The sequence below is a fragment of the Lepidochelys olivacea genome, assembly GCF_965140295.1.
Source record: "Lepidochelys olivacea isolate rLepOli2 genome assembly, chromosome: 14".
NCBI lineage: Eukaryota > Metazoa > Chordata > Testudines > Cheloniidae > Lepidochelys > Lepidochelys olivacea.
Window position 1 is genome coordinate 42508769 of NC_140424.1, and position 26432 is coordinate 42535200.

General features: G+C 48.8%; 2 protein-coding genes across 8 annotated transcripts in view; one reads left to right on the top strand and one right to left on the bottom strand.

Moving 5' to 3' along the window:
• Positions 1–991: 991 nt before the first annotated feature.
• On the bottom strand, positions 992–25107 carry LOC311530760 (C-type lectin domain family 2 member B-like). Of its 3 annotated transcripts, none has more exons than XM_084647637.1 (6): positions 24957–25107; positions 8616–8930; positions 7011–7097; positions 4613–4803; positions 3653–3756; positions 992–2706 (listed from the first exon to the last, which is right to left on the bottom strand). In XM_084647637.1, exons 2-6 carry the CDS (start codon positions 8737–8739, stop codon positions 2541–2543), a joined length of 672 nt encoding a protein of 223 aa, XP_084503763.1. In that variant the 5' UTR covers positions 8740–8930; positions 24957–25107; the 3' UTR covers positions 992–2540. The 3 variants fall into 3 exon arrangements, with proteins under 3 accessions (XP_084503763.1, XP_084503762.1, XP_084503764.1); XM_084647636.1 differs by lacking the exon at positions 24957–25107 and adding an exon at positions 24679–24916; XM_084647638.1 differs by lacking the exon at positions 24957–25107 and adding an exon at positions 9038–9319.
• The window catches only part of LOC311530754 (C-type lectin domain family 2 member A-like), a 44167-nt gene continuing 29835 nt past the window's right edge, over positions 12101–26432 (top strand). Inside the window, exon 1 of one of the 5 annotated variants that reach the window (XM_084647630.1) lies at positions 12101–12544. The gene's annotated coding sequence lies outside the window, so the exon portion shown is untranslated. The remainder of the gene's footprint in view (positions 12545–26432) is intronic. The other 4 variants (XM_084647628.1, XM_084647623.1, XM_084647631.1 and 1 more) reach the window with 4 other exon arrangements.

The following is a 26432-nucleotide window of genomic DNA, read 5'->3' on the forward strand; positions in this document are numbered from 1 at the left end:
CAGGTGAGCCCGAGCCCTTTGCAGAGGCACCCAAGGGAATTAAATTATTTGGGCAAGATCACTGGCTCAGGGACCTTTGAAAAGCCCGGCTTCGAAGACTTCCGGGATTGTGAAAACCCCCTATATAGTTAGGTTGTCAATCAGCGACCCCATGTTCAAATCACTCCACGTTTCCCAGGAAAATTCCAGTCCAGATTCAGCCTTAAGCTGATCTGACCATTTTTGTTTCCATGATTCTCAGTAGCTTCATATTGTTTTTCCAGTAATATGATGATAAAACAGCTGTATGGTGTGCTAGCATGAGATGCCTGTCTGTGGGCTGTTGAACTAATGGCTTCATACCATATAAAGTCCTTTTTCCTAGGAGCAGGAATGTTAGCCTTGTTCTCCTGGCTAGCTCCAAGATCCAGCTCCAAGGTCCTGTCTCACTCATTCAACGTTGAGTGAAAGTATCTGCGGGACACAGGCCTTTCTGGCTTTTCCAAAGCTGCTGACTCATGTTGCTGGCATAGCTGCTGTTACGTTCCACTCCACTTGAGTGGTCTGTGACTACATCTCTGCACAACACAGTGAGCTAGGTCTTTCGTTTGTTTCTAAGGTGCTTGGGATCTTTAGGGAGAGTAAGGGTGCTAATTAAATGCAAAAAGAAAAGGAGTTATTTTTGCGAATACAGACTAACACGGCTGCTACTCTGAAACCTGTAATTAAATGCAAGATCATTAATTTTACTGATAGCCAGTCTGGATGTGTGCATTGGTAAGGAGAGCAATGAATGAAAAGAGGAATCCCCAGGTTTAGCACAGCCTCAATACACTGAGATGAGCTGCACAGCCTTCACCCCACCCCAGCTCTGACCCAAGGAAGACAGAGACTGTGGTGGAGGGAAGAATGCAAGGGAAAAAAAAAAAGAAAGAAAGAAACCCAGAAACTAGAGGAGAGAGAAAACCAGACAAAACCAAACAGATGAGAGCATAATGGTTTTTTAAAAAATGTTTTTTTAAAAATACATCTGATGAAGTGGGTTCCAGCCCACAAAAGCATCTGCCCAAATAAATGTGTTAGTCTCTAAGGTGCCACAAGGACGCCTCGTTGTTTTTGCTGATGCAGACGAACACGGCCACCCCTCCAAAACCTGTCAACATTTTTCTGTAAGAGGAAAAATATGCATCAAAATTATACAGAAATAAAAGCCAATTTCAAAGAACCTTGCAGATGGACTTTGGATCCACACACACTGGTTTCATTGGAACTTACGACCTGTGCCTAACCATCATCATGCTCGCTTTGTATCTCGTCCCTACCTGTTTCATCGGCTTGGGTTGTAAGTTCCTCAGGCCAAGGACAGCGCCTGCCATAGGTAGGGCCCTACCAAAGTCACGGCCATGAAAAATGTGTCACGGACCATGAAATCTGGTCTCCCCCTGTAAAATATGCTCTTTTGTGTGCTTTTACCCTATATTATACAGATTTCACAGGGGAGACCAGCGCTTCTCAAATTGGGGTTTGCAGGGGGGTTGCAAGGTTATTTTGGGGGGGGTCGCGGTATTGCCACCCTTACTTCTGCGCTGCTGCCTTCAGAGCTGGGTGGTCGGAGAGCGGCGGCTGCTGACTGAGGACCCAGCTCTGCGGGCAGCAGCATAGAAGTAAGGGTAGCGGTACTGCAACCCCCCCCTACAATAACCTTGCAACCCCTCCCCCCCACACACAGCTCCTTTAAATAGCTGAAATCATAACATTTAAAATTTTTAAAATCCTATGCTGTGAAATTGACCAAAATGGACCGTGAATTTGGTAGGGCCCTACTCATAGTGTGGCACTGTCAAATATAATGATTGTACCCTCTGAAGGACAAACAGCAGCGACTTCTCTTTCGTCACATTGATGGATTTTAAGTGCAGAGTGCCAGCAGCTGGATCACAGGCACCGACTTTTGTTTTTTTTCCAGTGGGGGCTTCGCCCCTGCTCCACCTTTGCTCCACCTCTTCCCACCCCCTGCCCTGAGGTCCCACCTGCCACTCGCTCCTCTCCACCCCTCCCCTGAGTGCCTCCCGCTCGCTGATCCACAGCCAGCCCCACGGGTTCCAGAACAGCTGATCCGCAGCCAGCCAGGGAGCCGGCCAGCCACTGTGGGTGGCGGGTGCTGAGTGTCCCCTGTTTTTTTCCCCCGTGGATGCTTCAGCCCCAGAGCACCCACGGAGTTGGTGCCTATGAGCTGGACCTAGGTACAGAGAATCCCCAATACAACTGTTTTCCCTCTGACAGACGGCAAGGATATGGAGTTGAGCGTCTCCCTGGTGCTTCAGAATTTGCCAAAATCTTGGTATCACTGAGGAACAAGCAGATGCCGAGAGGATCTGGCCCACCTTCACTTGCATAGAAACAAGATACAGCAGGTTGCTAGCGCCCCCACCCCTCTGCTGCCTTAAAAACATAAGGTGCATTTTAAAAAAATGTATCGAGTTCGATCTAAATTGATACAATTAGGTTGAGTAGAAAAGTCGGGGCGGGTGTGCGGGCGTCCCTGTGCATACAGTAGCACTTCAGCTGAGCTCTGACGTCTCCAATTGCCCTTGCGCTCCGTTCTGCCCTCTCGGCATAAGTCCCACAGGCTTGCTGCAGATCCAGTATCGCACCGTGTCGCACCAGGAAGAGGTGACGGCTTCATCATTCAGATACGCACACTCGCCGTGCGCTCTGACTGCGAACCTGCATTGCAAGCAGCACAGAATTAAAGTCAAGGCTTCGTATTCTGTGCAGCGCAGCAGACAGAAAGCAAGCGGCAAGGGCCTCTAAATTATGTAGCACTGTCCCCTTTCACTTTTGTACAGTCCAGTTCGTCTAACAGCCCCTTGTTATGGTTCACATTAAACGCTGCTCTCCGATTTTTAATTTCACTGTGATGCAAAATTTTGGTGCAAAGTTCCAAACACAATTGCATCACAGAAGTTGTCAAGGAGAACTGGGAAGTTTAAGCAGCTAGGTTAGGAAGAGCTGGGGCTTTTCTTATCTAGGAAAATACTGAGTTTGGGGACCCAAGCAATTGAAATGTTGGTCACTGGGAAGGGGATGCATCACTTTTGTCTCTCCCCATTTTGGGGACATGAAGGAGAAGACTAAATTTGAGGGAGGGGGTTGAATTTTTCTTTCACAACGCCAGCAATCCGTGATAGCAACTATCTGCCCCAGGATCTGGGACTTCATCCAGTGGCGATGCGGAAAGTATGCTGGCTTGATGCTTCTGTTAAAATGGTCAGCAACAAAACAGTTGTGTGTGGACGTTGAAAACAGCCTTAGTAGGGTTGGGTTAAGTCCAGCTGTAATCAGCTGAGCTATTAAGACTTGTCTCAGAAGTATCCTTTCAAGTTACAACAGCAGTTCTGTCCATTTCCTCAGGGATATGTTTTACTACTCAAAACAGTTCAACATAAAGCAAAGAACTAAACCGGGCTCTGCTTCCAGCAAGCACCTACCTGCTCCCTGCAGCTCTCAGCGGAGCAGCTTGCTGACCTTTGATCTAAGCTTGCAAGTCACCTGATCCTCTCTTGTGATCCCTGGTCTCAGCCCTATCAGCTGGGAGGCAGCTAACTCGTCACATCTGTAGCTAAGCCAACTTCCCTGATAGGGCCCCCCATTGACAAGAAAGACAACTCACCAGTGATTGAATTCGGTGCCATTGGTCCATTTCCAGGACTGACCCGGTTCCCTCCGGAGGCCGATCCAGTGCTCAGAGAGGTCTTTATGGCGCTTAATGAAAGCCTTTCCAAAAGAGGAAGATATTCATCATAAAATATCAGAGTCGGAAGGGCCTCAGGAGGTCATCTAGTCCAACCCCCTGCTCAAAGCAGGACCAATCCCCCAATTTTTGCCCCAGATCCCTAAATGGTCCCTGCAAGGATTGAACTCACAACCCTGGGTTTAGCAGGCCGATGCTCAAACCACTGAACTATCCCTCCCATCCTGTCACAATCTGCATTTGAGTCTCTCTGTGCTGCCGATGGGGCCTAGTGCAGTCTGCAGAGCTGTTCTAGCTGCCAGCGACAGCAAAGTCGCCCTTGTTAAGGTTACGGCTGGGGCCTTACCAAATTCACGGCCGTGAAAAACGCGTCATGGACCATGAAATCAGACCTCCTCCTTGAAATCTACCTATGCGGGGGGTGTGGGGGGGTGAAGTGCAGGGCTGGGGGCATCCTAGCTAGGGGCTCCTACTGTGCCCCCGACTCCAGTTGCTAGTCCCTGGGATGGGGTGGGACAGGACTTACACTTCCCTTGCACAGCTGCTCTCAGGGGAGATCAGACCCACCTCCGGGTACCTCCCCCAGCTGCAGGAAGCTCCAGGGCTGGGCAGCAGCTCCGGAGGTACCCAGAGGTCGGTCAGATCTCCCCCCAACTCCCGCCTGCAAGCAGCTGTGCCGGGGAAGAGCAAGTCCTGTCCCTCCCGAGCCCAGCCCGGACTAGCAGCTTGGAGCCTCGGGCTGGGGGGCTCCCAGCAGCATGGGGGCGATTAGATCCACCTCCAGGAACCTCCACCTCTGGGGGAGGAATGATGGGGGGGGCACAACCCTCAAAAGCTTGGGGACCACTGCTCTAAAGTCTGAAAGGGTCTCTCTCTCACCATTTCCTGCTGGGTGTCAATCGCAGCCAAGGAGGCACTGGAGGAGGAGCAGTTCCTCTGGCTGTTGTTCCAGTTCCCTTCGGCCTCAGAGAAATAATAGCATTTCCCTCCGAACCCGACCCAGCCGTCCAGGCAGCAGCGAGCAGCAGCCGGAGGATCAGGACCAGCGGACGGTGGGTTAGATGCTACCACTGAAAATGAGAAAGTCAAACAGGGTCAGAGATTCTCTCCCTCTCTGTATAGGAGGGGGGTAAGGGGCAATAAATGTTCTCAGAACTAGAGCCCTTCATTAAACCAACCGGAGGATCTGAGGGACAAAAAGGGGCATGAGAAATGACCCCAAATCACAGTCAAACTCTCAGCATGGAATAGGAAATCTTGGGCCTCAGGAGGAGAGGGGATACGTAGTCTGGGAGACACCATCATCCCCCTAGTCTCCAGGCAGGGGTCACGGTCCCCTAGCTGTAGATGCAGGGGAGCTGCTCTGGGAGTGCTGTGGGAGTCAGGGCTGGTACCTCTGCCCTAGCCCCAGGCACCCCACACCAGCAAAGCCCCAGGGAATGGCCCAGCCTCTGCCAGGGGAGGCTGGTGACATGGGCAGTGGGGAGGTGCCACTCAGAGCCAGTTCCCAGCCGGGACGGACGTCCCTCTTCTGTCACAGACTCGGAGGCAATGCTGAGAGGGCAACTTTGGCCCTCCCCCTCCCTTGATTCTCCCATGATCCCCCCCCCCCGCCCCGCGCTGTGGAGTCGGCTGGGAACAGACACGAATGTGCAGAGGGGGCGATGAGCCCATCCCCAGGGCTGCAGATCACAGGAGCGATTTAGGCAGTAGGGGGCTGGGGACTCATATTTTGAGGAGTCTGTTTCGGTTCTTTGCATTACTTCCTAGGAGGGCAGGTGAATGAGTTACACTCGCATTTCCCTGAAAGGACGGAACATCTCCAATTCCTGCATCCTACTGCACAGGTGACACGCTCCCCCAAGACGCGGGCCATCAAGGCAATATCGCTCTTGGTTTAAAACGCAGCAAGAACAGCAGAAAAGCTTCCAGCCCCAGGTTTGAACCCAGCTCAGTGCACCACAGGTGCTGGAACTAGGGGGGCTGCTGCACCCCCTGGCTTGAAGTGGTTTCCATCATCATATCCAGGGTCTACAGATTGGTTCAATGGCTCTCAGTGCCCCCAGTAGAAGTTGTTCCAGCACATTCTACCTCCACATGAGACAGAGGCCTTGTCTACACTAGAAAGTTGGATTGCTTTAGTGATCCTGATAGAAATTAAGCCATCTCACCCCCTAGTGTGGATGTGGTTATGCCAGTATAAAAGTGCCCACAGCAGCATAGCTATTCCTGTATGGGAAAGGGGAATACGCTATATTGGTGTAAGGCACCTTTCTCACACTATAACTGTGTCCACACGAGAGGTAATACCGACGTAATCGTGTCAGGAATAAATCACACCCCTGACACTGTTATACTGGTACTATTTCCAAGTATAAATCAGGCCTGAGAGTCACATGTTACAGAGTGAAAAAGGAAGAGTTTGAAAAAGGCTGTGATGATCAGTCATGCTTTGATACAGTGGCACGGCATTAAAACCTACTGTCCCTGGTGTGTGGCTGACGCATAATGCCCCCTCTTGTCCAAGGATAGTGCAGCTGCCGCTCTGGGCCTCAGTTTCCCTCTCCAAGGTTGGTCTCCTCAGCTTCCCAGCCACTGCTTTGTGCTGCAGATGTGGCTTCATCCTCCATTCAAGTCCACAACAAACATATCCCCTTCCAGGTTACCAAGGGTCCAAATTAAGAAGTCCCAAACAAACAAAGATGTCCCCCTGAACTTCCCATCAGCTCACCCTCTACACCCAGTTCCTAGCCCTTTTCCTTACAGACCCTTGCTCAAGACCTTCCAAGGGAGCCTGCCTGTTCCCTGTGGGTCTAGCTCTCAGTCCCTTTATAAGACCCAGGTGATTAAGCTCTCACTTGACCCTCCTTAGTCCCCCTCCCTCAGGCTAGGAAGCAACTAATTAACTAGCGCAGCGGTGGGGCTGGCCCCATCTCCCCTTAAAGGGACCAGTTCCCCTGTGACACCTAGATGCCATTTCATGTTACTGATTGTCACAGCGATTCCAGACACTGTCTATGGCAAATCTCTGGCCCCCTCTACCATAGGTGCTGACTTCCTGCATTCCCGGGGGTGCTCGAAATGCAATCCTTTCATTGCAGTAGAGGCACAGGGATGGTCACCCCTGGGTGACAGGAGAGAGCTGATTTAAAGGGCCAGTGATGAAGTAGTCAGAGGGCCAAGGAGTGGAAGTTGGAGGCTGAGGAGGTGTGAATGTGTGACTGTGATCCCTCCAAGGCGAAACAGGAAGTGCAGAGACTGAGGGCTGGGAACTCACCAGCCAGAACAATGATGATAACGATCAAAACTAAGAGGACTCCAGCTACGAGAGCACGTTTCTTGAACTTGCGGTTACATGAATATCCTAAAATAGGGAGAGAAAAACAATTAGTGCACTTTGGGGAAGCAGTGTTATCTAAATAATAACAGAAATTATTTGATTTCCAGTGAGACAAGATGTGTGAGGTAATAGCTTTTATTGGACCCATTTCTGTTGGTGAAAGAGACAGCATTCAAGCTACACAGATCTCTTCTTTAATTCTGTGTAAACTCAAAAGCGTGTCTCTCTCAGCAACAGAAGGTGGTCCAATAAAATACATCACCTCCCCTGCCTTGTCTCTGTAATGTCCTGGGACCCACACGGCTGCAAGTACACTGCAGTGGTTGATTTCCAGTAACATCTACAGACTCCAGCTGAGATCAGGGCCCCATTGAGCCAAGCCCTGCACAGACACACAGGGAGAGACAGTCCCTGCCCTAAAGGGCTTACAATCTAAATAGACAAGACACATAAAGGAAGGTTTACTTTCCCCATTCTACAGTTGAGGAACTGAGGCATAGAAAGATTAAGTGACTTGCCCAAGGTCACAAAGGAAGTCAGAGCGAGGAATTGAACCCAATTCTCCTTAGTTTTAATCCAGTGCCTTAACCACAAGTCCCCACAGTTTCTCTAGGGAAGCACATTCCCTACTCTCAACCCACAGCACCGGAGCAAGGCCCTAGATTTCTGAAGAGTTGACTCCCAGGTCTCTGTGTCTAAACCACAGAAAATACTTCAGGTCCATGCTGGGCAATGGCCAATACCAGAACAAGGCACAGCCTTCCAGCAGGGGTCCTGATCTCAGCAGGACCTCTAGGTGCTGTGGTAATATAAACAATAATGTAGGGATCCGTTCTATTATCAGAGATCCAGGATAAGGTACAGAACACTGATTCTCTTGGGAACTAAGGCATTAACTGCACAAAAATTTGTATTCCTTTAATGACGCCAGTACAGCCCCCCCCTAGTGTGAACACATTTATATAGGTATCAAGGTACCATAAGCTTTTTCTACAGGTGATAACCCCATCTTTGCCAACCACACCAGGAATCGAACACACACTGACCAGACAAGTGGTTCTTGAGCTGTGGCCCAGCCAGCACAGAGCTGCGGCCCACGTGACATCCTCAGGGCCACACAGGTCGTATGGGATGCGGCCCACAATGGTAATAGGTTGAGAACCACTGGACTAGAGAATTGCACATGCACAGACCAGAATAAGAGAGTCCACATGGGGGTTGTACTGGGGTAGGTATATCCGTTTAAAGTCACATCTTAGCTTATATGGGGATAATTTTCCCATGTGGCCAAGCCCTTAGTCTCTGTCTCTCCCGCTAAGCATTTCCTAGAGAGTGAGGGTTAAGGGCGCTTGTCTCCATGGGAGAATTTACTGGTACAGGCCATGCCAATAATATTAAACCACTACGGTTATACCGGGGTAGCTCCCCATGGAGATACATTTATTCCAGAATAGGAGTGTCCACACAGGGAGTTATACTGGTATAACTACAATGGTATAATTATACTGGTAAATTTCTCTGTGCAGACAAGCCCTAAGTTACCTGGTTTGTCTCCTCCGTCCAGGTGTCCATGACAATTAAGAGGCTCCATCAGCTGCTGGTGCTGCTGAATAGAATTCTCTCCTCCTCCCTCTGCATTTTCATTGCCATTAAGACGCTCTTCCATTTGGAGTTTCCCCGCAGAACGATCTCCGTGTCCGTCCTCTCTCTGCAAGGCACACGAGCTATGGACACTGCTGCATGTGCCGGGCTCTCTCTCTCTCACTATAACCGTGTCTGAGCTGGAGGTAGCAGAGTCCAGAGAGCTGTAGAGATTCCAGCCTCCGATCTCCTCACCTCCAAAGCTTGCTCATGGTTCTGAAATCACAGATAGAGGACACTGGAAGGATTAGTGACATTTGTCATTCGGTGCTTTGCTGATCAAAACAAACACCCAAAACTTTTAGCAGTAGAATAAATCTTACACTTAAATAGCATCCTTAATCCAAGGGTACTTTAGGACAGAAGTGTCAAACATCCGGCCTCTCTGATGTATTTATGTGCCTTGCAGTATTCAGATAGCCCAGGTAAAGGAGTCTTTGTGGCACCTCAGAGACTAACAAATTTATTTGGGCATAAGCTTTCATGGGCTATAACCCACTTCATCAGGTGCATGGAGTGAAAAATACAGTAGGCAGGTGTAAATGTACAGCACATGAAAAGATGGGAATTGCCTTACCAAGCAGGGGGTGAGTGCTAACGAGGCTAATTCAATCAGGGTGGATGTGGCCCATTCCCAACAGTTGACAAGAAGGGGTGAATAGCCCAGAACCTCATCTTTCATTAAGAAAAAAGTAAAATGTCTAGGCCTTATGGTTGGGACGAAAACCTTCCAACGGTGACACAAGGGTAAATCAGTTCACTGTTATCTGCCTGAACGTCAGCAAAGAGCCTCAAACTATGACTTGAGGAGGACTTGTGAGCTCCCCATATCCCATTTAATCTCATTGGCGTGTCAGCTCTAAAGCCCAATACTGACATTGAAGTGTCAACATTAACTATGTAATCACTGATCATTTTAGCAGAGGACGGTGGGGAAGAGGGTGGAAATTGTTGCAGGGAAGGAAACACAGAGAGAAGAAGGGAGGAGAGACAGAGGGAAGAGAGAGAGAAAGGGCTTTTCTATAGGTGCAAGTTGCATCAGTACAACCAGAGGGGCGAATTTAAACCCATTTAGTTAACCTGTGCAAACTCCTGAGTGGATGCTCTTAGGTTTAGACTTTAAAAAGGGCAGAAGTAGCAGTGGGCCTAAAGGTGAGGATATTTTCTCACTGAAGGATACTGAATGAGGCAATGAGTAGGGTGACCATACGTCCTGTTGTGGCCAGGATAGTCCTCGTTCGAAGCCCTGTCCTGGCCAACCCGACTTTTTTGACAAAAACGGGCATTTGTGCTGTTTGCTGTTCCCAACTGATCAGTTGGCAAGCACAAACGAACAAATGCCCAGTTTACCAGAAAAGATGGGTGTGCCCCCCTAGGGGGGGCATGGAGAAACGGGGGGAGGCGAGGTGCTGGGCAGTGGGAGGTCAGCCACAGCCACGGTTGGCATGGAGCTCGGGGGGGTCAGTCACAGGTGGCACGGGGCACGAAGCTCAGGGGTGGGATCAGCCCCAGCCCTGAGCAATGCAGATCTCACGGGGGAGGGGTCAGCCCCAGCCGTGGACAGCATGGGACGTGGGTGCTCAGTCCCAGCTGCGGGCGGCACGGGGCTTGGGCGGCATGGGGATCGGGCAGCATGGGGCACAGAGCTCGGGGGACAGGGAGGAGTAGCCTCAGCCCTGGGCAGCACAGAATTCTGGCGGGGGGGGGGGGGAGGTGTCAGACCCAGCCGTGGGCAGCATGGGGCACGGAGCTTGGGGTGGGATAGGGAGTCAGCCCCAGCCCCGGGTGGCGGGGGTGGCTCTGGCTAGCCTTGTGGGGGGCGGAGGGGGTTTGCGGGGCAGCTCAGGCGAGCCCCAGGCCGTTCCATTTTTACTTCAGGAAATATGGTCACTCTAACAGTAAAGCATGCAACAAATACTAAAAGTTCAGTCCCCATCATTTACCGTTTGTATTACAGTGGCACACAGAGGTAGGGCCCCTTGTGCCAGGTACAATACAAACCTATAACACAGAGACAGTCCCTGCCTGAAGGAGGGCACAATCAAAGGGTCTGCCCATGCTGCAATCAGGAGTTGAGATTGTAGATGTATCTGAATCATCTTTGATGCAGCTAGATCAAAGCGAGCTGGAGTAACAACAGCTGCACGTCACCGCGGGAGCACGGACAGAGGCACGAGTTAGCAACATGAGTTAGCAACATACGCAGGAGACCGACAGCTTGTTCAGCCCACGCCGCCATGGCTGTGTCCGTGGCTATTGTTACTGGAGCGAGCTCTGGTATTCTAGCTCGGTACGTCTACCCACTCTGCAATCACACCTCCCAGCTGCAGTGTAGACGTACCCTAAATCCAGGGCAAGGGGCAATAGGGGAAGCACAAGGTACCAATGAGATAGTTATGAACAGTGGGCTAGGCAGCGGTCACAGCTTTCCCGCTGCCTGACCATGGCCATGTGTTCTGCCAGCAGCAGGGCAGGAATCTGGGTGTTTTCCTTCGTGCCCCAGCTACTGGCATGTGGGGGTTATCTCAGCTTTCATGAAAAAACAAACAAACCGAAAAACACCCTCAGAGCGTCTAGCCCTCGCCCTCGGTGAGAAAAACTCGAGGCCGTGATGCGAGTGCAGCTACCGGCTAGAAAAAGGACCCGCATGGATTACTTTTCAAAAAGTCATTCATTATTTTTATGCCAGTCTCGTGATGACGCGGGATTTTTGGACGCTTGGGGTTGGTGAGACTGTCTCTCCCCAGGGTTGTGAGTTCAATCCTTGAGGGGGGCATTTAGGGATCTGGGGCAAAAATTGGGGATTGGTCCTGCTTTGAGCAGGGGGTTGGACTAGATGATCTCCTGAGGTCCCTTCCATCTCTGATATTCTATGATTCCTCCATGTCACCCGGCCACCCCATGCAGCCCAGCCCCCCTATGCCACCCAGCCCCTCTCCATGCTCCCAGCCCCCCTCCATGCAGCCGAGCCCCGCCCTTCTGCCCGGCCTGCTCCCGCCACTCCCATCTCCCCCCTCCACACGGCCCCGCCCCCCCTCATTGAACTCAGTGCGCAGCCGCAGGGCCGGGCGGCGCGCTCAGGCGCCGCTTCGGCTTCTGTATTCTGTCCCCTTCGCCTCCCCGTAGGACGTTCGCCGCAGCCGCCGCCGCCATTTTGGTATTGGCGTCGGCCGGGCCTGGGAATCTTCCTTCGGGTCTGTGATGGTTCACGCAGCACCCCCCCCCCCCCGGCCAAGGTGGAGCCGCCCCCAGAGCAGGAGCGGGGGGACCCAGGCGTCCTGCCCGGAACACGAGCGCCTCATAGCCCCCTCCCCTCCCCCCCTTTTCATCTGCGGGGCCCTCGCCCCCCCCCCGGCCTTCGCTCCGAGAGCGGGGCTGAAACCCCCAGGCCGCCCCTCATCAGTGTGGGGGGGATCGAGGGTTCCCCCCCGAAATAGAGGTGCGCCCTCCCCAGACCCCCCCCCAGGATTAGTGCAGGAAGAGGGGAGGATTAGGGGTGCCCCAGCACAGCTGCCCCTATAAAAGGGGGGAGGTGCACCCCCCCCAGAACCGCCCCAGGATTAGTGCAGGAAGAGGGGAGGATTAGGGCTGTCCCAGCACAGCTGCCCCTATAAAAGGGGGGAGGTGCACCCCCCCAGAACCCCCCCAGGATTAGTGCAGGAGGAGGAAGGGGGGTCTCTAAGCCCCCCCAATTCCTCTTCTCCCACGACCAGACACGGGCAGCTCCACTTCCAGGTAGTGAGGCAGTTACCACCTTTGTATCCGCTCCTGCTGCGGCGCCCCTGGCCCAGCAAATCTCATCTGGATCCCGCCTGCAACTCCCTGGCTCGGTAATACTCTGCTTCCTAAACCTCGGTTCTTCTCTTATCTAAACTCTGCAGGTGCATCCTTGCCCCGGTCTTTGTAATACACCCCCATAAAGGGATTAACCTTAAAAACCATCAGAGAAAGTACTGAGTGAGAGTCACAGTGAGCTGTCCTAACTCACTTCAGGCGAGAAGCCAGAATGAGTCAGTTCATTTCATAACCAGTTGTGATACAGTCTCAGTTTGAAAAAGTGCAAAGCAATGTGGGACAGTGCAAAATATGGGCTGTGAAAGGGTCTCAACCAAGTGTGTGGGGGCTGCCCCTCAGGACACAGGTGTATAAGAGGTTGGGATGGATTTGCTATCCCCCACCAGTGTGAAATGGGGGCTCTGAGGGTAGGGCCAGATTAACTCTCCTGTGGGCCTGGGGCTAATAGATTTTGTGGGGCTGCAGGAGATTTCGAGTGGGCTCAGAACAGGGGCAGGGGATTGGGGTGCAGGAAGGGATGCTGCTCCAGCTGTGGGGTGGGGCCAGGGATGGGACGGGGTTGCGGTGCAGCAGGAGATGGGCTCTGGGAGGGAGCTTGGGTGCGGGAGGGGGCTGTGGGGTAGGGGGTTGGGGTGCGGGAGAGGGTGCGGGGTGTAGGCTCCGGCCAGGAGGCGCTTACCTTGGGCGGCTCCTGGTCAGCGGTGCAGCAGGGCTAAGGCAGGTTTCCTGCCTGCCCTGGCTCCGCACTGCTCTGCTCCCCGAGGTGGCCAGCATGTCCGGCCACTAGGCAGAGGGGCCAGGCTGCTCTGTGCGGTGCACACTGCCCGAGCCCGCAGGTGCCGCCTCCGCAGCTCCCTCTGGCTGTGGTACCCAGCCAAGGGGAGCTGCGGAGCCAGCGCTGGGGACAGGGACAGTGTGCAGAGATTCCCCGAATGCCCCTTGCCTGGGGCACATTGGCGAGCCGGCGCTTGCGGCTCCACCCCAGGGTGAGGGGTGGCTCGGGGACTGGTGTCCGGCCTGTGGCACAGAGACTTGCTGTGGGCCGGATGAAAAGACGCAGCAGGCTGCATGTGGCCTGCGGGGCCCCCCTTAGCCCGAGGCTGCAGCCCCTAAAGCCCCTACATTAATCCGGCCTTGTCTGAGGGGGTCCCAATGGATTTGAGTTTGAAGTGATTTTTACTCCTTGAGGGCATTTGGGGGTGTAAGCAAATGTAGGCAGGGAGTGAGGTCCTTCGTCCTTCTCTGTCAGAGGTAGATTCATCAGGCATCCTCCCCAGATGTAGTGTGTGTTTGGAGTTTGGTTCCCCACTACATCAAGCGTCATCTGAACAAATGTGGGAAAGCATGGAAATGCAGAGTTAAGTTCATCTAAATACCCTGAAATCTGTCCAGTGTCCCCATCACCCAGTCTGTCCTATCCATGACATGGGCCCTTTCCCTTGGAATTTCTGTCCCCCCGGCTTGAATTTTTTGACTTTCCTGGCACACTGCAAAGCTCATATGCACCGAGGATGGGATTTGTGGCTAATGGGAAAGTGCACTGGGGAATTTTAAGGTGCCTTGATCACATCTGATGTTTCAGTGGTGTGTGGGGGAGGAAGTAATGCTGCTTTGGTCACATTTTACTTCATATCTCCTATATCCATGTGTTTTGTACATGTGTGTTCAGCCCAGGTCCTCTTTGGTGTGAAACTTGTTTAAATCTGAAATCTAAATAAAGAAATAGATACATGCTGGTGACAACTGTCAGAACTAGTTGGCATCTTAATCCCTGTTTGCCTTGGCAGTTTGTCATGGTCCCTGGGAACACAAAAAGAAAAGGAGTACTTGTGGCACCTTAGAGACTAACCAATTTATTTGAGCATAAGCTTTCGTGAGCTTCCGATGAAGTGAGCTGTAGCTCACGAAAGCTTATGCGCAAATAAATTGGTTAGTCTCTAAGGTGCCACAAGTACTCCTTTTCTTTTTGCGAATACAGACTAACACGGCTGTTACTCTGAAACCTGGGAACACAAGCACTGTATACTTCAGTGGCTGGCTGTGGACTCTGAAGAAGTCTCCAGTTTTCAGGTGTTGGTCTTATTAGCTATATCCCCCAGAGTTTATGGAGCAGGATATGTGTAATTGAATCACAAGTGTATACAGGATTCAAGGCTTCCAGGATAAAATAAAGTCTAACCTCTTGTATATAATAAAAGGTTAAAATGGCTGTGAAACTCCCCATGGCTGGTGTGAGGGAATTATAAGGGAGAGATGGGGAAGAGGCTGGATACTTTTTGCTGTGTAACTGAAGTGTAAGAGGAGAGAGAGTGGCTTGGTAGATTGGGCCTTCTCTTCAGGAGGAACAAAAAGTGTGTTTAACATGTGTTAGGTGTTAGAACCTTAGTGCAGACAGAGCAATTTGTATTTTAACATGTGTTAGCTGGTCAAGGTAAAACCTATGCTCCCTCCAGTGGTTGACCCCCACCAGCTAACACATTAAAATATAAATCACCCTCTCTATATTAGGGTTGTAACATGTCTGCAACACACCTTTTTTCCTAGTGAAGACCAGGCCTTAGAGGACAGTCTGATCATGTAGGGGGCAGATACAGAAACAAAGTTAAGGCCATTTGTGGGAACCTGAACGCTTCAGTTCAATGCTGTCCAGTTTTTTAAAGTTTCCCCTTAACTGAAAAACTTCCTGTTTCGGTTTTTAGAAATGTCATACATTTTATATTCATAAAAACCGTGCTGTTGACGAAAGCTCAGGGCATGAGTACATAATTTCATAACGCACTGCAGCTGACTCCTACAGGGAGCTCTCTAGCACACCATGCTCTTTAGATGGCTGGTTACGTGCTTTGTGCACAACAAACTCAGGGGCTGGTCCCGTAAGCACTGCAAACACTAGGCTGTACAGGCTCTAACTCTGTGTGGGTTCTCTTTAAATACACCCAGTAAGCAAGGGGAGGAATCTTTAGTACATCTGGCAGGAAAGAAAAGGTGAAAATACCCTTAGTCATTGTCCCCAGATGCTACAAACATTTAAACACCTGCTTAACTTTATGCACATGAGTAGTCCCACTCAATGGGACTATTCAGACATTAAGTCAAGCACATGTAATGCATAAGTATATGTATAGCTCCACCCTAGACTGTCTCAGGTATGCTTTGGGTGTTCAGTTTATTAATCTCCTGCTTCTGGCATTTCAGGAAATTCCCCAGGCACATAGAGGCAGACTCACTGAGCAATTTTTGATCACATATCTGTCATATCTTAATTCTCCTCACTCAGATTGAAACCTCAATTCAGGCCCTAGTTCTCTATTCAACTGATGTGGATATTTCTCTCTCTGCTGGCTCAACGTCAGCGATGTCTACGCTACCATGGTAAGTCGACCGACGCTCCCTGGAAGGTGGTACCTGTAACTGAGGCTGCAGAAGAGTTTTCTTTATAAATCCAGGTTTTCAGATACTTCACTTCTTGACCTTTTGCAGGTCTCCCAACGTGGAGAAGGGACAAACTAAGGTGTGGTTTAGTTCCAAATATCTGTTGTTGTTTATTATTTATATTGTGGCAGCACCAGGACCTCATGGTGCTGTTTTTAGCATTAATTTAAAAGGGGGTTGCTTAATAGGTGGAGATATAGGTTTGCTATATCCTATCCATAAGTAGGTAGGACCATAATGGGAAACTAGGACTGGTTGAAGCCATGAATACTTCCCTCTAATGAGCGGAGATCAGCAATGAGTCTGTCTGTGGTTGGGTTTGATTTTCTAGAATGCTGTGTTAGTGTGAGATTGATGGAAGGTTTATGCTATCTTAGGCTTTTCTATGGTGCCCATCACCATACTGTCTAAGTTTGTGGTTACTGCTTTGAAGGGTGAGTTTTCTCTTCTTTGTGAAAGCAAAGCATCCTCTGTCATACTGAGATCCCTATTTGTTTTGATTGTTACTGTTTTGAAGTTCTTTTTTCTTCGTGGAAACATTGTCATACTGAGATTCCTATTTGTACTGATGGGTTATTTATATATTGGTGTCTTACAAATCGTTGTTATTATTTGAGGATGCCTCTTCATATTCCCACCAATGGGTAAGAAGTCCTCGGGTGATTGAACCCTTTCAGAATTATGCTCATTTGGAACCTCATGACCCTTATGGCACTGTGGTATGAGATTATATCAGGGATGTGGTCCTTATCACTGCATTTCCTTTCTGTGGGTGTCTCTTTATTCCTGTAGTCTAGTTTGACCAGACTTCAAGCCCCTTTGTACCTTTAATTTTATAATAAGGTATGTCTTCACTGCAGAGTTAACCCAGGTGAGTGGCACTGGAGTCTGACGCACCTGGTTTAGCCTAGACTGGCTGAGATCAGCCACACTGGAAAGCTATACTCAAATCACTGTGTCCTGGTGTGGCACTCACTTGTGTGACTCACTAGGACTTCTGGGGCCATACCCCAGGTTTCTTTGTGCTGCAGGAAGGTGAGCTGCTCTACGATTCTTTGCCAGTGAGTTGTCCCCCCTGCAGGGCATACAGCAGGAATTGTGTGAAGCCATTGGAGGACTATCAGCATTGGAGTGGCTTAGCCTGTATCCTCACTACAAAGTAGGCGGGTTACCAGACTCAGTGAAGTGAACACCTAGGCTTTTGCCTGTAGTCCGAGGGTTTAAAGCACCACCAAACTCAGGTTAGAGTTTTGGGTATGCGTACGGGACAGGGGTTGGGGCAACATGTGAGTAAAAGCCCGAGTTAGCTGTGCAGTGAAAACACACCCTGAATGATAAGATGGCTGAAGTGTGCGGCAGCATCGATCTGACTTGATGGCACTCTAACAGACTATGGTGGGTGCTTTTAAAAAGACAAAAAAAGCTTGTTTAAAGGAGAGTTGTTCTCCAGAGCAATGTGAGGATTGTCAAGGTTTTATCTCCCGCTTTCTCAGGCCCAAAGGCCAGGGATCTCCTTATCTCAAGTGGCTCTTCAGAGCTGGACATTGGAGCACAGCAAATTCTGGCTGTGGTTCCATGAAGGACCACGATAGGCCATCTTTAGCTGCCAAAACCCCATCCTCAGGTAAAGGGAAGCCTCTGGATTCCTTAGTCAAAGCTTTCAATGCTAAAGTTTGGAACCGGTTCTGATCCAGGCTCTACACTAAAGAACATAAGTCATCTGTAAGTGATGGTGCAAAATTACCACCCACACTTTCTCCAGTACCACAAATGAACCGGGAGCTGTTGTGCTGGCAACCCCCTCAGGGCTGAACATTAAGGACTCCAGGAAGCAGTGGGGCCCCAGGACAGGCTCCCCCTCCAGTGCTGAGCAGAGGGCCTGCCAAGATCCCAACTCTAGTTCTTGGCTAAGACAGTGCCAGGCATTGATGAGCCCACCTCTGGTGGGAAGGACTCGGGAGGATGTTGCATATTTGGTGGCTCTGTTGGGGATGCAAACGTGCAGCCTTGAGCCTCCAAATCCAACAGTTTAGTTGGAATATGTCAAAAGCTCTTGGTTTGCTTTTCTCTGCCCTTAAACTTGAGTGGCAGGGGAAGCATTCTGAGGAGAAAGGCAGGCCCTGGGAAGAAGAGGAACCATTATGCCAGCGGAGGTCATGGATCAGATGTGGATGGATCAGATCATTCACTTCTACAGACCTCAGTTCTGGAGGCCTCAGATACCATCCCGACACCTCAAATCCATTTGAGGTCTAGATTCCATCAGTATTCTGGTGCCACTGACTCTCTTTCTCCTTCACTTGGCACTTTCCCATCAGGTAGCTCTGGTGCTGTATAGTGCAGGACTCTTCAGTGCTCAGATGTCAGTTCTAGGGGTTGTCAGGGTTAGCACAGCTGCCTGCTAGCTAGGGTTGCAAACCTTCCAGGATTGGCGTGGAGTCTCCAGGAATTAAAGACTCATCTTTAATTAAAGATTAATGTCATGTGATGAAACCTCCAGGAATACATGCAACCACAATTGGCAACCCTACTGCTAGCTAGAAACTTTTTTTAAATGAAAGTTTAGATCCTGCACAATCTGAGTATGTTAAAAGTCACATAAATACCGCATGTGAGCCAAATCCATTTTACATGCCATATATTCGATGTACACCCTGCTCTAGATTCTCAAATCCACGTTGCATTAAGATCTTTCTGCTTCTTCCTGCACTGTAAATCTAACATGTGACCTTTCCTTTCCATCCACAGTAGTAAACCTCGTCACCTTACATCTTGACCACTGCAGATCCTCCTTTGTGGCCTTGGAAATTCCCCTCTTGCCTCATTTATTCAAACCAAAACTGCATTTTTCTGGCTCATCACTTCAACCACATCACCCCTCTTTTTGCACCCCTTCCCTTTCTCCACTGCATCAAACAGAGAATTTGTCTTCCCTTTTAAGGCTCTCTACAGCCTGTTCTCATGCTACCTAACACCTCTCATTTGCTGTCAAAATGTTGACTCCCCCCATCCGTTCTGCCACTGATGCCAGCCTTCACTGCCCATTGGTCAAGTTTTCCAGTAAGCACCTTCAGGCATTCTCCCATGCTGCCCCTTATGCTTGGAAGGAGTTTCCCATAAAAATCCACACAGCCACCATGTAGTCCCCTTTCAAATTCTTCTTTGCTGTGCTGCCAAGGTAGCTTGAATCTCTATGGATAGAAATTCCATGCTTGAATAATAAGAGTATAGAAATAGGAATATACTACCAACCACCTGACCAGGATGGTGACTGTGAAATGCTCAGGAAGATTAGAGAAGCTACAAAAATCAGAAAACCCAATAATAATGGGGGATTTCACTTATCTCTGTACTGACTGGGTACATGTCACCTCAAGATGGGATGCAGAGATAAAATTTCTAGACACCATTGATGACTGCTTCTTGAAGCAGCTAGTTTTGTAACCAACATGAGGAGAGGCAATTCTTGATTTCATCCTAAAACAGGATCTGGTCCAAGAGATGAATATAGTGGAACTACTTGGTAATAGCAACCATAATATAATTAAATTTAACATCCGGGGGAGCGGGAAGGGGGAAATACCAAAGAAGCCCATCACAGTAGCATTTAACTTCAAAAAGGGGAACTACACAAAAATGAAGAAGCTAGTTAAATAGAAATTAAAAGGAATAGTCAGAAGGGTGAAATGCCTGCAAGCTGCATGGAAGCTATTTAAAAACACCATAATAGAGGGATTAACTAACATGTATACCCCCATAACATGTATACCCCCAATAAAACCAACAACAGTAAAAGGACCAAAAATTGCCACCATGGCTAAACAGAGTAAAAGAGGTGGTTAGAAACAAAAAGATATCCTTTAAAAATTGGAAGTCAAATCCTACTGAGAAAAATAGAAAGCAGCATAAACTCTGGCAAGTCAAGTGTAAAAGTATAATTACACAGGCCAAAAAAGAAGTTGACGAGTAATTAGCAAAAAACACAAAAACTAACAGTGAATTTTTTTTTAAGTATATCAGAAGCAGGAAGCCTGCCAAACAATTAGTGGGGACCACTGGACAATCGAAGTGCCAAAGGAGCACTCAAGGAAGATAAGGCCGTTACAGAGAAGTTAAATTCTTTGCATCTGTCTTCACTGCAGAGGATGTGAAACCTAAACCTTTGACAGCCAGAAGCTGTGGATGACCTGGATGGATCACTTGATAAATTGCCTTGTTCTGTTCATTCCCTCTGATGCATCTGGCACTGACCACTGTCGGAAGACAGGATACTGGGCTGGATGGACCTTTGGTCTGACCCAGTATGGCTGTTCTTATGTTCTGCTATGGTGCCTAGGCAGCTGGCGTGCTGAGACCACTACTTATTATGCTGATAATTGTCACGTTATTTCCTTTTGCTCCCGTCGTTGCATTTATTTGTTGTATCACCTTATACTTAGCTTGTAAGCTCCTTTGAGCAGGGACTGTCTCTTTGTTATATCTGTACATTGCCCAGCACAGTGGGGCCCTGGCTTCTGGGCAGAATCTCAGTACAAATAATAATAATTGGGTCTCATGCTTGTTGGAGATGTCATGTATCTCCTGATCTACTGACATAGTGAATGGAGTGGTGCTTCATCTGGTAGCTTGGGTTATGGAGCTTTAACTGTCACTGGACTCTCTCTTTTGGGGTACAGGACACCCTTTTGCTTTCTAGAAAGCCCTCTACCATGAAGTGTTATGCACAAACCTAAAGGAGATTTTTTGCACGAGCATCTTACGATAACCTGCCTCCTGAATCTGCACCAGTCCCTCTTGTCTTGAACTATTTGCTGCATCTTAAAACATTTGGACTGTCAGTCTCTTTTATAAAGTTCTATTTTTCTGCCATCTCAGTTTATGATTCTGTGGATTGGGGTGAAGCCGTTTAGTCATCTGACCATATCAAGGTTTATTAAAGGGCTGATTAATGCGTAACCGCTGCTCAGAGACCCTATTCTGATGTTGAATTTGAATGTGGTACCAACAAGACTGAGGGAGGCACTTTTTGGGCAGCTTAGGAGAATTCCACCTGTCCCTAAAGTCAGTTTTGTTGATGAACATAACATCTGCAGGACAAATGAGCATGCTGCAGTTCTTAATGGCTGATCCACCCTTGACAGCCTTCCACAAAGTCCAGGTGGTTCTGCAGTCTCAGCCTAAGCTTCTCTCTAAAGGCATCTCTGAAATCCACCTAAATCAGCCTATTATATGGCAAGTGTTTTCCCCTCAAGCCACATAAACAACCTGAAGTGATTAAACTGCACACTTCAGATGTCAAGGGGGTCCTTAATTTCAATTTAAGCAGGGCGAAGCCTTTCAGAAAGTCTCAGACTTCCTGTGGAATAAGATTAATGCCGTCTTCTTTCATATTTGCTAAATACACACACACTGGCACGCACTGGTGAAGGTCCTGCTGCCTGTAAATCTTAGAGCTCATTCTGCCAGGGCCAAGGCTGCATCTGTGGATTACCTCCAGGAATGTTTGAGCTTTGCAAAGCAGCTGCAGGGAGTTCTGCATATACATTCGCGCAGTGCTACTTTAGATTTAGCATCCCGCTCTGATGCTAGGCTAGGGAGAATGGGCTTACACAACCCTTATTTAGTTGTCTTTAGTCCACCTTCCACCTGGGTTATACTCTTTTCTGACTCCCATCTCAAAAAAAAAGATAATTTATTTACTAGTTCTTCCAAAGTGTTGTCTCTGCATAATCATACCACCCCTGTCCTTTTCCCTTTCCTTCAGAGTTCGCTGTCCGTGTGAGTTTCAGGTGTAAGGAACTGAGGCAGTTACTTCCAGAAATGTTTATTCCTTTGTTGAATTTGACCCTTTATATAACCTCTGACCTCCTCAGCTGGTCCTCATAGAGCTTAAAATGGACATGGCTTTTAATGAGCTCTGAAGCTCGCAGAGCCATAGGATGCCACGCAGAGTCAGCCCTTCAGCAACAGTTACTGGTGACTAACATCTTTTGATAGAGACCAGATCTGCGGAAGCTGGATGTGGACAATTCTCAGGATGGAAATGGCTTGGATCTAATAATTCTTCTGTGCCAAAGTGTTAATATTTAAATTCTCTCCCTTTGGGTTTTCCCCAGAAATGTTGTTCTTATTAAATGACTTGTATAGTTGCATCACCCTATGAAATGAATGTGCTGGAATCTTTCCTCACCTGGATATTTCTAAAAATATTTTGTGTCTGTGCTATTTCTTGTCGGACTTCACTGAGGAAACATGTTTTTAATTTTGGATAGTAGTATATAAATGTTTCTACCACTTTCTGGTCTGCACTTAAACTTACCAGCCTAGCTATATTGGTCAGGGGTCTGATTCTCTCTCCTCCCACCACCGAACGACCTGTCGACAGAGCTCCCCAGTAGATTGCAGCTAAGCCAGCAGAAAAGCACTTCTGTCGGCTTAGCTTATTTCATTTGGGGAGGTGTTGTTATTACACTGCTAGAAGTATCAGCTTCTGCTGGTGGGCATGTGTCTACACCAGAGGGCTATGCTGGCACTGTTGTGGCAAGAGAGCTGTGCCAACAAAGCTCCATAAGCCTAGACCTGGTCCCAGTTTGCTATGTCCGTTGATGCTTAAAAATTGTAAAATATTGAGATTTTCTTATGAGAGTCTGCCTGTTTCTCTGGTATAGAATTTTGTTGTATGGGTCTAGTTGTGAATTGGGAGAAACATTGCATTGTAGCTGCCTCCCCGAAATTTGTAATGCCTTGTGTGTCTCAGTCTGACAGGACATTTGCGATCTAAGCCCTGATTCTGCAAGCTTTTAAACTTTATTTGTTAGTTGAGCACATGATTAGCTCTACTGAAATCAATGGGATTACTTATGTCCGTAGTTCTCAAACTTTTGCATTGGTGACCCCTTTCACACAGCAAACCTCTGAGTGCGACTCCCCTTACAAATTAAAAACACATTTTTTATATTTAACGCTATTATAAATGCTAGAGGCAAAGCGGGGTTTGGGGGTGGAGGCTGACAGCTCGTAACCCCCACTTAATAACCTTGCAACCCCCCAAGGGGTCATAACCCACAGTTTGAGAACCCCTGATTTATGTGCTTAAAGTTAATCGTGTAAGAGTTTGCAGGAATGGGGTTCTAATTTGCAAGGTTGGTGATAGTGAGTCTGCCCCTTGGTGTAAGACCTCATTGGTTTAGGGCAGTGGCTGTGTAAAATACATTGTCTTGGGGAGGGGGGGGAAATAGCCTCTGAGAATGTGTACTTTGAAGCCATACATTTTACTGCTGGTTTTTGGCTGTTGCTAAAAGTTGTCACTTTTTCATTGGAGGTTTAAGAAATATTTGTTTAGAAGACATGGCTATGGTGAGATATTAAGAACGTTTGTGACTTTTGAAGCTACCTATTCAGATTTAATGTGTTTAATAATCTTCTCTGTAATTAATTCCAATTGTAATCTCTCTCCAACAATTTTGAAAGGGAGAAAACACTTTTTAAAAACGTTACAAGATTTCTTTTCACTCATATATTTTCGTGATGGTTTTGTATCTATTAGGTGTTGCTGCTTATGATTTTCAGTTAGTTGTTGTGCTTTAGCAGTAATATTAAGCAATCTTGGTGAAACCGTGGGCCCACTGAAGTGAATGTGAGTTTTGCCACTGACTTCAATAGTCAGGATTTTATTTTGAGTCTACCTTGCCATGATTTCAGTTCTCTTTTCTGAGAGGGAATCATGAGTGTTGCATAGCAGCTTCTGTGAGCAGGTTATGTTGCAATCTGATTTTTTTCTTTTTATGCTTTGTTTCGAGTACAGATTTTGCAATTCTTTATCTGCATGATCTGTGTCAGATTTTCATTCTGATATGAATGTGTTTAACAGTGCAGAGTATGTATGTCTAAGAATTCTGTGACGCTACCCTTTTTAAGAAAATCTTTTGGAACCCATCGCAGATTATTAGAATAAATTTCTTTGGGTTTGGGGATGATTTTTTGCCTAATATTATTCACTTACCGTAGCCTCTGGGATTTGCTTCCAAACGAATTTTAAACGGGATCTAGAAATGCTGAGTGGGAATGTCATGGAGAGTTTTATAGCTGTGGTTCTTAACAAAAAATTGAAGCATAAAAGTGGATGTTGCCCGGTTGATTTTTGTGGTGTGCTTTGAGCTGGGCTGGAGACCGTGGGTTGTGTCCGCTGCCTGCTCAGGGCAGGGAGGTTGCTGCGGTGTGTTTAATTGGTGGGAGTGTGTTAATTGATTTCCGGAATTAAGGGAGTGGATATGAGGACCAGAGGCAGCTCGAGATCAGCAGATAAAGTAGCAAGGGCGGCCGGCGTTAAAAAAGCAACTCGGGAGGCATCAGAAAAATACCCTCCCCCTCTCCCAAAGGGCTCCCCCGCCCCCGGCTAATGGATTTGGCTCTTCCCAGAAGAGGCAGCTGGAGAGTTTGGCTGCGTTGAACAAGCTGGCCCTGACCTCAGCACGCAGATCTGCAGCAGGGTGTGATCCCGCGGCCGGGGGCGGCATCCAGCCAGCCAAGCTCGGTCTGGCGCCAGTTCCCCCGTCTGCCCCCGGACACACGCCCCCCGCGGCCGGCCCCTCTCCAGGCCTCCCCGGGCAGGGGAGCGGCGCAGAGACGTGGGCAGCCCTGGCCGCTCTTCGCTCCTAACGCGCCGGCTCAGCTCTCCCGGGCGCAGCTGGTTAAAGGGCTGCCCCAGCCCGGCGCTCCCGCGCAGCCCCCCACCTACCTTCTCGCCGCTGGGGCTGGAAGATCCCCGGGCACAGCGCTGCTGCCGGGGCCGCTCCACGCGATCGCTTCTGGGGCGAGAGCCAGAGGGGCGGGCCCGCCTGCCGCTGGATGCCGTCGGTGTTTCCTCCCCCCTTGAGGTTTCCACTCTCCTGATCCCAGGCGGGGACTTCACCGCTCCCCCCTTCTCCCTCCCAATTCGCGGTGCGGCCCCCTCTTCCCAGTGGGCTGTTACGGGAGGCGGAGGGGAGTTCCCATTGGAGCGACGGAAGCACTCACCTCACACCCAAAGGGCGCCCCTCCCTTCAGTCCTACATATACTGTGTAACTGCACCCACATACGTAGGACCGAGGAGTTCAAGGGCACTGCTTACGGTCCCGACCCTACTTCTTGTATATGGGTTTGTACAGGTTCCAGGGCCCATTGCAAGGCCCGTGATAAATGATTTCTCCTAAGGGAAAGTCCCCCACCTCACTGGGTAAACAGCAGAGGGGAAGTCCAGAAGTTCTCTGCCTCCGTTGCTAGGGGGACTTCTCCCCCCTAGCTAACAGCTGTAACAAGAAAACCTGGTTGTAGTTTGAAGATGCCACAATTGGAGAAAAAAATGATCCTTCACTGCCTAGGGGATATGTATCTTGTTACTCACACCACTGTGCATACCTAAAACCATACAGGTGTAAGTCCTTGTAACTTCACTGACATTCACTGGTATTTAAACAAATAAATAAAAACAAAAAGACCTCAAACAAATGCATAATGCAACCATTGAACTGAACGGAAAAAGAACCTTGCCCTATGTGGAGTTTCTGTACCCCAGAAAGGGAAAAGACTCCATTAAGCCCACTAGGGAGTTTTATTCCCATCACTGTTTCCCTGCTGAAGGCGTTGTGATATTACAGGGATAGGCAGCAGTAAAAACCCCGAGATAGAGCAATTCCTTAGGAAAGGTTCAAGGAAATCTTTAGCTGTTACCCCTCAAGAAAGAGATCTTGGAGTCATTGTGGACAGTTCTCTGAAAACATCCACTCAATGTGCAGGGGCAGTCAAAAAAGCAAACAGAATGCTGGGAATAATTAAGAAAGGGATAGATAATAGGACAGAAAATACCATGTTGCCTCTATATAAATCCATGGTACGCCCAGGTCTTGAATACTGCGTGCAGATGTGGTCGCCCCATCTCAAAAAAGATATGTTGGATTTGGAAAAGGTTCAGAAAAGGGCAACAGAAATTATTAGGGGTACAGAACAGCTTCCCTATGAGGAGAGATTAATAAGACTGGGACTTTTCAGCTTGGAAAAGAGACGACTAAGGGGAGATGTGATTGAGGTCTATAAAATCATGACTGGTGTAGAGAAAGTAAATAAGGAAGTGTTGTTTACTACTTCTCATAACACAAGAACTAGGGGGTCACCAAATGAAATGAATAGGCAGCAGGTTTAAGACAAATAAAAGGAAGTATTTCTTCACACAATGCATAATCAACCTGTGGAACTCCTTGCCAGAAGATGTTGTGAAGGCTAAGACCATAACAGGGATCAAAAGAGAACTAGATAAATTAATGAAGGATAGGTCCATCAGTGGCTATTAGCCAGGATGGGCAGGAATGGTGTTCCTAGCTCTGTTTGCCAGAAGCTGGGAATGAGCGACAGGGGATGGATCACTTGATGATTCCCTGTTCTGTTCATTCCCTCTGGGGCACCTGGCACTGGCCACTGTCAGAAGAGAGGTTTCAGAGTAGCAGCCGTGTTAGTCT